Source organism: Cyprinus carpio, chromosome B15 (genome assembly GCF_018340385.1).
Source record: "Cyprinus carpio isolate SPL01 chromosome B15, ASM1834038v1, whole genome shotgun sequence".
NCBI lineage: Eukaryota > Metazoa > Chordata > Actinopteri > Cypriniformes > Cyprinidae > Cyprinus > Cyprinus carpio.
The window spans coordinates 28,822,271-28,836,562 of NC_056611.1; the positions used below are offsets into that span (position 1 = coordinate 28,822,271).

At 36.1% G+C, this 14,292-nt stretch overlaps 1 protein-coding gene across 1 annotated transcript; it reads right to left on the reverse strand.

The window, feature by feature from the left end:
* Window positions 1–1,005: 1,005 nt before the first annotated feature.
* Window positions 1,006–9,778, reverse strand: LOC109062277 (EF-hand domain-containing protein D1-like). Its single transcript, XM_042740164.1, has 4 exons — window positions 9,433–9,778; window positions 4,739–4,886; window positions 3,081–3,215; window positions 1,006–2,226 (listed from the first exon to the last, which is right to left on the reverse strand). The coding sequence occupies exons 1-4, from the start codon at window positions 9,726–9,728 to the stop codon at window positions 2,092–2,094; spliced, it is 714 nt and encodes a 237-aa protein (XP_042596098.1). The 5' UTR covers window positions 9,729–9,778; the 3' UTR covers window positions 1,006–2,091.
* Window positions 9,779–14,292: the final 4,514 nt, after the last annotated feature.

A 14,292-nucleotide genomic window follows, 5' to 3' on the forward strand; every position in this document is an offset into this window, starting at 1 on the left:
AAAAATGTATTATTCTTACACGTAGAAAGTAAAAAGTAAACATGGGCTATAAATAAACTAGACCATGAGTCACCACCATTAAGCTTACAACAACTCTTTATTTGTAACATTTTCCCTCAAAGTCTGCGTTAAAATAGCTTGCAATAGTGTGATTATAAACACAGAGGCTGTAAAAGCAGACTAGAAGTGAGAAGATAAGTTTATCTGTTCGGCACACTGACATTTAATGTCGTGATCAGCCTCTGTAGCCTCATTTAGACACTAGTTAGCGACCTCCTTTTTGAAGTGAAAGATTTAAAAAAACAAAGGAGTATTACTAGTGGATTTTTATGACGTAGAGTAAAATATCTTGAGCTTAACCATAGACTTAAATTTAGGCATTCAACGAAAAACCCTAACAAAAAACCCACTGGCTTCAGAAACCAGAAGTCAGAATGCTTGTTTCTGGGTTTCGCCTACAAAAATATCTCATCCCTGCAGCACTTATTATTATTAAATACTCAATGGAAATAAAATGACCTTTTTTATATTTGGTTGAACTATACCTTTAAAGTGTTCATTAACACCCCTATTAAGTGCCTAATGAAAAACTTTTATTTTTTCCACCAAAGTCATGAAATGGACTTTTGGATGAAGACATTGAACATTGAACTGAACATTAACAGTGATGTAAATAATAAAGTATATAGATAAATAAATAGATTATTTACTAGATTGTTTTTGGGAAAGAAAATCTCAGTATTATCAGTGCAATGCAATCTATGCAATAAAATAAATAAAAAAAATAGCACAATCCTATCAGTGGTACAACACTGTATGATTTTTACTCTGTAGGTGATTATGCACGTGTACTGTCAATCAGGAAAGACTGACTGCTTTCACTTTATTATTATATGTATAAAGCATGATTGTTAAACTCTGGAAGGCTGGAAAAGCATTGTATTAATTCAGTTTCCTGCAAACAGGCCACTAATCAAATGAATTCAAGCCACACTGAGTGGAAACTGATCTGTAAAAGAAATGTCTTTATTTTGATATGTGGAACACAAGACTGGATTAAAATATCTGTGAAAATGTTGTGATGGGGTTTTTAATCCTTATAGAACATTTTATGTTTTATTAGCAGTAAATATTACATAGTTAACACAACTTATGTCTCATGTCTAACCACTTCTTTTGCATGTGTTGTTGACCAATTCCTGTGCTGCCATCTAATGGCTCTTTAGAGAAAAGAAATGCCACTGATACAACAATTATTACAATTTGCACATATGGAATTATATATATATAGGGCCTATAATAGGGTTAGACATGCAAATGAATAAAATTATATAATACAATATAATAATATCCTGATAAATATATTGCAATATAATGTAGGCATAATGTAAATATAAATATAATGTAGGTTCACTGAAATGTTATTTTAAAGTAATTTTAAAAAACATGCAAAAATATTTTTTTTTTTAAAAATACAGTAATTTAATGGGCTTTAAGTAATTGGCAAAACACTAGAGTTACAGGTAGATTTTTATGAACATCTGATCAAATACAATTAAACAAAAAATAACAGCAATAATTAGCTGACAAATATGTAGAAAACAGTTAACAAAAAAAGAAAACGGAACAAAATGCATGATTAAAATCTATATATAAAAAAAAAAAAACATATTTCTTGACCCTTTATTTCCATGGTTTCTTTTTTCTCAGTTGGTCATAATCAATATTTAGTCCACGACACCATCTTTGCATGTATTTAAAATTATGATTAACACTGAATAACTTTACTATAAACTTTTTTGTTTCTAAAAATATATAGTTGCTTAGATTAAAATAGAAACACAATCTAGTCTATTAGAGTTCAAGTCCTACATTTGAAGTCTCCTGAAATTTCACTCGCGTCATCTCGTCACCCACAAAACAAATTCCTCATGAATATTTTATAATGCTAATGCTACTTGTTCAGTGTTCGGCTGTGGTTTTGATTACACATAGGTGTGAGGTATGAGAAGCAGTGTGTGCATGTGTGTATGTGCTTGTGTGCAAGTAAACTGTGCTCTCTAAAAGGCGTAGATCTGCTGAACTGTAGTTTTAGGAGCAGAATGTGGACTGCAGCTCTTTAAATGCAGCACGCCGTTGTTGTCTTTCCAGTTCCATCCTCTTCTTCTCTTCTTGTTCTTCTCGTATCTCTGCTTCAAACTTACTGCGCATAGACAGAGCCTGAACCTACCAAGCACACACAAAATACATGTCATATGCCTACAACATAAAAAATTAAAACAAATGCATTACTATTGGTGTTGTCCATCTAAAACAATTCATAAATTAATTTCTAAGGTGTGTTTACTAAACTGAAAGTACTAAAAACTGTTTTCATTAACTGAAATAAAGTTAGAATAAAGCTAAAATAAAATAAAATAAAATAAAATAAAATAAAATAAAATAAAATATTACATGAAAAATGTAAACTTAAAAAAACTTTGAAATGTTGCCTTGGCAATTAATTAAAATAAATCAGCACTAAAATTTCTCCAACCACAACTGAAAAAAAAAAAAATTGTTAAAATTAATTTAAATAATTAAAAAAAGTTTACAAAATAATGAAAATTACAAAAGCACATAACGTCATTACTAAAACGTAAACTATAATTCAAATAAAAACTGAAATATAAAATACAGAACTATTAATATTATATATTAATAAAATATTATAATTGTGTATAAAATAACACCTGCCATACAAAGTCTATAATACTATAGCAGCATTTCCCAAATGAGGATCATGAGAATGCTGAATAAAATTAAATAATAATATAACATAATATAATATAATTATTATTATACATAAATGGCTGCCCACTGCTCCGGGTGTGTGTTCACGGTGTGTGTGTGTTTACTGCTGTGTGTGTGCACTTGGATGGGTTAAATGCAGAGCACGAATTCTGAGTATGTATGTCACTTCACTATATAGATGTCAGCCTTTCATGTACTTGCACTCTATGACCACAAGAGGGAACCTAAGAACATCTGAGCAGTGCAAACCCATGCATCAAAACACACAAACATAAAAACCCACAAACCTTTGCCTCAAAGAAATCTCTGGCTCCAAGAACACCTTCAGTCGAGACGTCGATCTCTGAAAGTCGAGCGAGAGCCATCAGACCGCTCTCTTCCTGCAGCTCACCTGCTGCGGCCCTCCGGAAGATCAGCAGGAACTGACACAGAGATGGACAGATTACGATTATAGGGAAATTTCAATGGCTTTAAAATTAAATGGAAATTTAAAAGGTTATCAACATTTCTATGCAATTCTAAAAATAAACACAAAGGGTTCTGATATCGGTTGCCATGTCAGCATACATAAACCATCAATTCAGCTTTGTTTTTATTTCCCAACCCGAAAGATACAGAAGACCTTTCCTTTTAACTGCTACACAGTATATACTAAAGAGTAGATTCTTTAAAACGTAATTTTGGTTGTTAAAATTTAAGTGCAATTTTATGTAATTGTTTTTTGATCATGTCCAAACAGAGCTGATTTCATTGAGGGGAATGGAGAGGTCAAAAGAGTGACCTTATATCGGGTTTCCCCCCTTTCTCTGCACAATCTGTGTGTGTGTGTGTGTGTGTGTGTGTGTGTGGTGTGTGATCTTATCCATGTAGAATGTCTGTCCAATCTGAAGAATGAGAGCAGCATCTGACACACAACAGACTGACTGTACTGAACACACAGCTGCACTGTCACCTGTTTGTGTGTGTGTGTGTGTGTGTGTGTGTGTGTGTGTGTGTGTGTGTGTGTGTGTGTGTGTGTGTGTGTGTGTGTGTTAAAAAACTAATAAGGTGTTTTTGTAGTAAAAACTTATTTTTAACTTATTAAAAAGTAAAAACTCATGTAATTTGTCAAAATATGGGCAAAATTTCAACGTTCCATTGTATTTCAGTGTAACATATTTACGTAAAAATTTAACAACATACTTATTCTGACCTGTACTTACTAAAATATATGAAAGAAAACGTGATCATTCAAAAATGTATCATATTTTAAATGATAACATACTTCTTGATGACAAATTAAAAAAAAAATAGTATTTTTGGGTGGGCTGAACTTTGATACTTTTTAGTTGTCTTCTCAATTTTTGTTCTTCATGATTATTTTTACTTTCTTTTATGTAAAGCACTTTGTGTACGAAATGTGCTATATAAATAAACTTGCCTTGCCTTGGCTTTGTTTTGGTATATGAACTACTGTTACGTTGAATGATATTTAACTGGGTGTCTTTTGTAAATCATGGTAAAAATGTATAATAATCTTTATTTTTTGCTCAGAAAAAAAGTCGAATTAAAATAAATAAATCAAATAAAACAAAGCTTTAATTGTTTTGAGGCTTGAAAACCCATTTAATCTTTGACCCATATACACTTTAGAACTTTAATACTTAATAAATAATAATAATATATTATTATTATTATCATTATTATTTTCATGTAAATCTGTAGAATTGTACATTTGCCAGGTGAAAATCATCTAGTGTGACGAAATGTGACTGACATTTAAAAATCAGAGCTGTAATCAGAGATGTTATTGTGCTCTGATCGGATCATCTGAGTCTAAAGTGTTTCTGTGGAGTGTAATCTCTCAAAAGATTGAATCACTATTAAATCAGTCATCAGAGATGATGATAGACTTAACAAAGCTGTAACTGTATCGTGAAAAAGACACTCGCATATACACACACACCTCTCTGTAACTGAGTTTGCCGTCATAATCTTCATCCACCTCCTTGATCATGTTCTTCAAGCCCAGATGAGTCTGTGGAGCTCCAAGTTTCTCCATCATCAGCTTCAGTTCCATCAGATCAATGAAGCCGTCTTTACCAGAGTCAAATCTACACACAAACACATGTAAAAAACAATGCTTTAAAGGAATAGTTCACCTAAAAGTAACATACTCTCGTTGTACCCTTTTTCATTTCGATGACAATTTCATAACAATCAATAATTAAAAATGAGCATTATTAGTAAAATGATTTAAATTAAAATATTTAAATTCAATTAAAATTTAATATTTAAATTTGATAGTGTGACACTGAAGACTAGAGTAATGATACTGAAAATGTAGCTTTGCATCACAAGAATAAATTACAATTTACAAAATATAACATTAGAAAAATGTTCTTTTAAATTGTAATACTTTTTCACAATATTTACTGTTTTCACTGTATTTTTGATCAAATAAATGCAGCCTTGGTGAGCAGAAGAGACTTTTGCACATTACAAAATCTCACCGACCCCAAACTTTTAAACACTATATGCTGTTTCAGACAATTTTATCAATGCAAATTGCATTCTAGCATATGTATTACATCCTCCTAATCTAGCGAAACCCAGAAGTGAGTGTTGACATGGAGATTTATCCAGTCTCAGCAGAGGGTGGAGAGTGAAGGCAGAAACAGCAGGAAAAAGAGATTCTAACAGAGGAGAGTATTTATAGAGTCTCACCCAGCTGTTGCCACACCAACCAGCAGGAAAAAGAGAGAAGTGTTTGCCTTGAACATCGTGTGAAAGTGAAGAGGCTGAGATTGAAGGAGTGGGCACGTGTTTCTATTTTGGTTCGAGTGATGCTTTTAGAAAGAACTTGCTCATTGTGGCAGAAAAGTACAGGTGAACGTCACCTCATCTCTACTTCTCTCCCTCTCCACATAGGAAAGAAAAGCGTGAATGAGAGCGCATTTATATTCACCTATACAGCAAAATAGAGAAAGCCAGATTTTACTTCTAAAAAAAAGTGACAATAATCTCACATGGTTGTTACAAGTGATCTCATTATGAAATTTAGCATTATCTGGCTTGTTCACCAATGGATGCTCTGCAGTGAATGGGTGCCGTCAGAATGAAAGTCCAAACAGCTGATAAAAACACCACAACAATCCACAAGTAATCCACACCACTCCAGTCCATCAATTAATGTCTTGTGAACTTCTGTTTGTAATAAACTTAAAACCATTTTTTTCTGGCTAAAATATGAGTCCCCTATCGATAATATTGCTTTCACCAGTGAAAATGTCATCTTGTGTGAATCAGGAGCAAAATATACACGGATCAAGCACTATCTGCAAGTGAAAACAGTCTAGTTTTAAACAAATATACTGGTGGATTTTAATGTGAGAGACAACAGGAAATTGGACTTTTATGAATTATAAACTCATATTTTGGCCTGCAGTTATGGTTGAAAGTAAAACACCCTAATGATGGATTAGTTTCTTACAAACACGCAGCTTTTCACTTCATTTCAGACATTAACTGATGGACTGGAGTGGTGTGGATTACTTGTGGATTATTGTGATGTTTTATCAGCTGTTTGGACTCTCGTTCTGACGGCACCCATTCACTGCAGAGCATCCATTGCTGAACAATGATGTAATGCTACATTTATCCAAATGTGATGAAAAAACAAACTCATCTACATCTTGGATGGCCTGAGGGTGAGTACATTCTCAGGAAATTTCATTTTTGGACAAACAATTTCTTAAATGCATTAAATGTTACTAATTATCTAACCTGCAATCCACATTAAATGTATTAAATCAAATCTAACATTTCAGCAAATGTGCGTGTTTTTATTTCTCCTAAGGTATTTCAAAGAGAAACATCTGAGACAATGTGAATGTTTATGTGGGTGTTTCATATCTTTGCTCTGAATGGCCGTCAGTTCTCATCTCCTTAGCTCATTGTTTCTGAAAGGTCATAAATGGCTCAACCTTCTCTGTTAAAGTGCTGCATAAATGCCAGTTTATTAACCATTTCACACAACATCCTCACTCTCTTTCTTTGTTCGATGCTGTTTTAACAGCCCCTACTAAGACATGCTCACACTTGCCTGCCCTGATTTAAAGACAACTGGGGATCTGCTGACCAGAACAGCAACTGCTTTCAGCAACTGGCAACGCACTCCTACACACACAGCCCTGAAATGTGCGTGGATGCATGAAAACACAATCTGCCCTGACGTAATTGCGGGTGCATCGCATGTGTTTGTGTGTGGATGCTCTCTTTGTCCTCTCTGGTTTCCTGCTGTGGTATTTATAGATGCCAAGGCTCAGGGCAGAGATTCAGCTATAGAGCCTGGCATTCAGAGCACTGCAGTCCAGTAACAGATCCCAGATCTGCTTAGAATCGCAGATATGCTGAGAACGGCTATTATGAACTACTTGAAGCAGCATGAAACAGGTCAGGGTTAACAAGACTGACCTGGTATGTGAGAGAAAGTGAAAGAGAGAGAGAAAGAGAGAATAACAAACAGAAAGAGGAGGATGAGGTTGGCATACTGGTCCTGCCCTCTGCATGCCGGACACATTCCAGGTCAACAGCCCTCCCTATGCTTAAGAGGCTTGAATGGAGAAAATAAAGAAATATGCACACTTATACAAAGAAATAATTAGATATTTGATTAAAAATTACTGTGAAATATTATTTCAATTTAAAACAACTGTTTTCTGTTTGAATATATTTAAAAATCAGATTTATTCCTCTGATGCAAAGCTGAATTTTCAGCATCATTACTCCGGTCTTCAGATCCTTCAGAAATCATTCTAATATTCTGATTTGATGCTCAAGAAACATTTTTTATTATTATTATCAATGTTGCAAATTGTCGTGCAGCTTCATAATTTTGCAAAAACTGTGATATGTTTTTTTTCAGGATTTTTTGATGAATAGAAATGTAAAAAAATAAATAAAAAGCAAATAGAAATCTTTTCTAACATTCTAAATGTCCTTACTAAATAATAACATCAATTTCTTTAAAAAAAATAAAAATTAAAACATTTTAAAAAATGTACTGACCCCAAACTTACATGAATTTCTATCTATCTATCTATCTATCTATCTATCTATCTATCTATCTATCTATCTATCTATCTATCTATCTATCTATCTATCTATCTATCTATCTATCTCTTCAGGGTAGTGTGCTAATTCAGAAGTGTATAGGTGTAAGTTGTGTTTATGAATGTATTAACTCTGCTTTTGACCCATTTTCCTCTTATATATGAGATCTTTTTTCATCTCTGATGAAACTGGGTTGAACTGATCTGAAGTGGGCCAGAGTATGTACTTCTATGACTTAAATAGACACACCTTTCGGTTCTGACGTAACCTAGTCTGATGGGACATCCACACTTTCATATCCTATACAGTTTTTGTTATTTTCCTATAACACAGTATAATCTAATAGACTTGACTGAGCGTTACTGTTAATGAAGCAAATTGCAAAACGTTAGAACTATTTTTTGTACAGTAGAAGAAAACATCTACTCATCGTAAAGTCTCTGTAAGGCATAATTAACACTGGGATCCACTAAAAACAAATCTGTTAACATGCTTATATGTGCATAGCTCTGGAAAAATCATGACCTGGCAGCAGAGGATGACATCCAGAATCAAAGTCTCTGAGGTGAAACGGCATCAAACACTGGATTGTTTGCCACTTGTTATTATCTAGAGGGTTTTGATGTACTACTAAAGACCCGGTTCTGAATTTGATGGGATTAAATGAATAAAAATATCCACTGATATGATAAAAATGACTGAAGGGATTTTATTTTTTCACAACTCTGCATGTAACCAAAGAGACTCTCTCTCATCATAGACTCCTCCAAGTCCCGTGTAAACACATGCACAAACAGACAAAGATGGCATTGTTGCTCATGGAGTGGGTTCCATGGCGACGTCGAGTTTGTGAGCGGACCCTTGTACTGAAACAATGAGGGAAAGCAGGACAATGGCTGTTCAGAGAGAGACCCCAGAGCAAAACATTATTTTGGCACTGTACAAGGATACTCAGAGAGAGTATTCATGTTAATTTAACATGAGCTTCAGAATACTGTTCATTTCTTGTTATTTTACACTCACTACCTGTTTGGTAAATAATTCTCCATGTGCATAATTTTATTTATTTTTCAATGCTTTTGCAATTTAAATGCACCTGTCACTATAATTATTTTTTAACTCAATGTTACGTTCATATTCATTTTTGATTTTATGCACTGCGTGGTTTTATATTTTTATACTATCCTATTACTCCATTCACACTGTTTTACTTACAATTTTATTTTAAACTCAATACACTTTTAATAAAGAACAATAAATTAAATTTAATAAAAGATAAAATAACTATCAAGAAAATAAAAGACAAAAGATCAAAAATAATGAATGAGGGATTTCATTTAAAAGAAGCATCATTCATTCTGATCTAAGAACACAATGATCCCAGAACTCTCTGACGCACACAAGCTTCACTCTTAGAAGTTATGACCTAAAATAATCACCAAATACCAGTTAGATGCTTCAATAACTTGGATAAATCTTAATTTAGATAAATATATTTGATAACGACAGCGGTGGGTTTTAAATGGTGTAGATTAATGAACTGACCTCTTGAACATTTTCTCCATGTCTTTGATCTGTTTGCGCGAGAACTCTTTAAACTCGGTGTAGGGGTTGAAAACCTTCATCTGCTTGGGTTTCGCCGTGCCCTCATGGATGTCCAGCCTGCGGCTGAGTTTCTCCGTCAGTTCATAGCTGGCGTCGCCGTTCACGGCAGTGCTGGGTCTCACCGGCGACGGCTGCTCTTCGTCCGCTCCTGTCTGCGCCGGTGAGCCGGGTTTGGGGTCACGCTGCTCCGCGTCCAGCCTGCGCTGCTGCTTCCGTGCGAGCTCCTCGGATGACATTGCGACTGTGATGCTCTGCCTCGCACGATCAGCTGTTTCTGAACACTAGTCTCGAGTTTGGAGAGAGGCGGGGCTTCAGAGCACTGAGTCTCTCAAGCACAGAGATTCGGAATGCTGAATAGATAATGTTAAAATATATTTGTATAAGCGTTTATTAATAGAACACTGAAAGACTTGGATGTTTGAATAATAAATTTGTTTAGCTATTAAGGATTCACCGGAGAGTTTTAAAATCAAATTGTCACTTGAGTTAGCCGGGAATCGAACCCGGTCACCCGCGCATTCATTCTCTATGGTTGTGCTTAACACTACGGACAAATTTAGAAGAAAAAGTAACGGTTTCCTTGACACTTCTCAAAAGCCGCTTTTTTTCTAACATCGCGTCATATTGCGTCACGAGAGGGAGTCGTGTGCTGAGCTCTGCTTTGAGCGGGCGTGAGTCAGTGTGTTTTCGGTAGTTATTTTTATTTCAATTTATCATCGTCATAGTAAATCATTGTGTTTGTGGAGGTTGCACTCCAGCCTGTCAGGACATCGAGTCCACAGGTTGCCTAACAAGAAATAGGACGGTATCTTCCGGGTGAAGGTACGGGACTTCACTAATGCATCTGCTTCGAGAAACGCGGTGGTGTGTAATTTAGCGATCACTTTACACCGGAGGAGGATTATCATCCCGGCGATATGATGCAGTTCATCATGGGATAACGAAGCAAGAAGCGAGTGAGACTCAGATGCACACAGCACCTTCATAGGGACCGGTCCGCACCGATATAAATTTGGTTCAACGTTTGATGTTGGATGTTAGACAGATATTCAGCCGCGAAAAAATTCAATAAATTCTTAATGGATGAGTATAATTGTATAAAAAAATGGCTAATCTGAAAAGCAATAGAACGTAGAACTGAACACACATCGCAGTTTATTTGTTTTAATCATCCTTGATTTGTTGCAACACATAAAGGCTCAAGCAGCGGCGTGCTAGCGATAAGGCCAGCTAGGGACCGTCTACAAAGTACATGAAAATAATAAAATGATTAATATTTTCCCACCGGAATGTTTTTTATAATTAACAAAACAATTTGTGCACCAAGGTCTTTGAAAGATATACAGACAAACACTTATAATGCTCACTTGAATTTAAATAAGAAATATTGTAAACAAGATATGTATAGTGGTTATTATTAAATTATTACCATTTATAAATATATTAATAAAAGAAAAACAACATTAAAAAGCATTATCATTCCATAATCCAGTGGTTATGCAGCAGGCTGATTTTTTTTTTTTTTTTTTTGATTCGTTATATTCACAGAAGTATGACACCAAAAAGGTACACACTACTGAAATTAAAACCACTAAATAAATTCATTTAAAATAAATACACTCTTCTGTATCAACCTCATGGTGTGTGTCTTTATTATTGTTTTCATAAGAACATTTTTATATTTGTTTTTGTCACTGAACTATAACAGAAAACATGCTATTGAAATTCAACAAATAAGACAACACTGGCAAAGAGTGTTGTTTTGCAGTTGTTTTGACTTGAATTTGAAAATCTAAAAATAAATTAATTTATAACATAGTTTTATTACACAACTTCAATGGGTGTGTCTTGTTAAAGATTAGACAAACATTTTGATGGTGGTTTTAGCCACAGAACTATAATAGAACACATACAGGTGCTTCTCAATAAATTAGAATGTCTTGGAAAGGTTTATTTATTTCAGTAATTCAACTCAAATTGTGAAACTCGTGTATTGAATAAATTCAATGCACACAGACTGAAGTAGCTTGAGTCTTTGTTTTTTTTAATTGTGATGATTTTGGCTCACCTTTAACAAAAACCCATCAATTCACTAGTGTAACAAACGGACTCAGGGACAGAAGGTTATATTTCAACAGGTTTATTATAAAAGCAGGTTTGTATGTGTAAATGGTGAGAAGCAGGTGAGAGAGTCCGGAGGAACTGTTAAGCAGGGTTTGGATGACTTGTTTGGATAAGGGCTTACTCCGTAAAGCAGGTGGGGTGACCAGAATGGAGGATCCGTTGCACACACCTCGGGGTAACACTGGAGAGGAGATCTTGGAAGAGGATTCACTGGAGGCACACTGGAGAAACACAGGAGTCTAGGAAAATCGGGTTGACAAAGAGGTAGGTAGCAAGGCTGGTATGAGAGTCAATACAAGTAGCTAGATACTGAAGGGTTCCATGTAGTAGCTACGAGATCAGACAATGAAGTGACTGAGGTGTGTGCTTATATGTGATGGTGAGCTGATGAGGTAATCGTGATCAGGTGCTGCTGATTAGTACTCAGGTGAGACGGTGTGTTGTGATTGGCTGGGTGGTGAGCCTGACCAACTTGTGACAACTAGCTCAACAAATTAGAATACTTCATAAGACCAAAAAAAAAAAAAAAAACTTTTTAGTGAATTGTTGGCTTTCTGGAAAGTATGTTCATTTACTGTACATGTACTCAGTACTTGGTAGGGGCTCCTTTTGCTTTAATTACTGCCTCAATTCAGCGTGGCATGGAGGTGATCAGTTTGTGGCACTGCTGAGGTGGTATGGAAGCCCAGGTTTCTTTGACAGTGGCGTTCAGCTCATCTGCTTTTTTTTGGTCTCTTGTTTCTCATTTTCCTCTTGACAATACCCCATAGATTCTCTATGGGGTTCAGGTCTGGTGAGTTTGCTGGCCAGTCAAGCACACCAACAGCATGGTCATTTTAACCAACTTTTGGTGCTTTTGGCAGTGTGGGCAGGTGCCAAATCCTGCTGGAAAATGAAATCAGCATCTTCAAAAAGCTGGTCAGCAGAAGGAAGCATGAAGTGCTCCAAAATTTCTTTTGGAAAACGGGTGCAGTGACTTTGGTTTTCAAAAAAACACAATGGACCAACACCAGCAGATGACATTGAACCCCAAATCATCACAGACTGTGGAAACTTAACACTGGACTTCAAGCAACTTGGGATATGAGCTTCTCGAGCCCTCCTCCAGACTCTAGGACCTTGGTTTCCAAATGAAATACAAAACTTGCTCTCATCTGAAAAGAGGACTTTGAACCACTGGGAAACAGTCCAGTTCTTCTTCTCCTTAGCCCAGGTAAGACGTCTCTGATGTTGTCTGTGGTTCAGGAGTGGCTTAACAAGAGGAATACGACAACTGTAGCCAAATTCCTTGACACGTCTGTGTGTGGTGGCTCTTGATGCCATGACCCCAGCCTCACTCCATTCCTTGTGAAGTTCACTCAAATTCTTGGATCGATTTTGCTTGACAATCCTCATAAGGCTGCGGTTCTCTCGGTTGGTTGTGCATCTTTTTCTTCCACACTTTTTCCTTCCACTCAACTTTCTGTTAACATGCTTGGATACAGCACTCTGTGAACATTTTCCAATAGTTTTCATTGTCAAAAGCGACGGAGAAGTTACGCTATTGACGTTCAAGAATAGCTTATAAAGCCTTCCAAAGAGTCTCCAGTATTACTGCCACCTAGAGGAAGATACTGCAGTTGTTTTGACTGAGTTTGACATTAAAAATATTTTAATAAATTCATTTAAAATCAGTGGGGGAGGTAACGAATTACAACTACTCACGTTACTGTAATTAAGTAGTTTTTTTGGGTACTTGTACTTTTTTGAGTATATTTTTAAAGCTGTACTTTTACTTGTACTTAAAGTACAAATTAAGCAAAATAATCTACTTCGTTACTTTTAAATCACAGTTCGTTACTGAGTACGCCCACAATTTGAACTTGATATTCAAACTTTTGAAGGCACTTCAGCAGCCAATAAGGATATCCGATCGTAAAGGGACCAATAAAAGCGCTGATATCTGAACCGGGAGCAGCGCCGCTGCAGCGGATGAAGAGCTGATCAGACAGTGAGGGAGCTCAGTCTTATTTAGTTGGGAGAAATAAACTACATGGTAGTGTTATCATAAATATCCATATTTTGATACCGATACTGAAATATCTGACACGGTTCCATTACTCATTTTCCACAGTATCTGAATATACACAGATACAATCTGCGTCTCTCTCTCCTCTCCGAGTGAGTTTGACCCGAGCGGCAACCTCGCGCTCTCTCTCGTGAAGCCAATAAGGAAGTGACTAAAACTGTAATTCATCGACTGACCGCTTGAGGCTGGCTGCAAAAGGGAGTCAGTTCCATAGACTCCCCATGTTAAAATGCCCAACTTTACAGCAGGAAAAAAACGTTTACAGCCTGGTTCAAAAAATGATTTTGGTCTATATTGTTAATTTTGCCCTTCATGACAACTGTGAGGGGGGTGAATTTTTTTATAACTCATCCGTTTAAATTTTATTAAGCCTTGAAGTTCTGCATAATTAAGGGCGTGGCCACTTGAGTGACAGCTGGATTGCCGCTGCTGACAATGCCGTCGCGCTAGGTGGGCGTTGCTTCAGCAACCAGCTCCCGCCTTTTTGCCCATTTTCGATTATCCGGGAGAGTCGCGCGGTGACGCGCTGCCAAGATGGCGACGGCCCGCTCTGCACACTTAGGAGGGGTGAAAACCTTCAGATTCAGGACTCCGGAGTGCGCATTTGA

What these genes read in the sequence shown, in the direction of transcription:
- LOC109062277 (XM_042740164.1), bottom strand. Translation starts at nt 9,728, where the DNA reads ATGTCATCCGAGGAGCTCGCACGGAAGCAGCAGCGCAGGCTGGACGCG. An exon ending in ATGGAGAAAATGTTCAAGAG is followed by an intron (nt 4,887 to 9,432) that starts GTCAGTTCATTA and finishes GTTTGTGTGTAG; the next exon opens with ATTTGACTCTGGTAAAGACG. An exon ending in GAGATTTCTTTGAGGCAAAG is followed by an intron (nt 2,227 to 3,080) that starts GTTTGTGGGTTT and finishes TGTGCTTGGTAG; the next exon opens with GTTCAGGCTCTGTCTATGCG.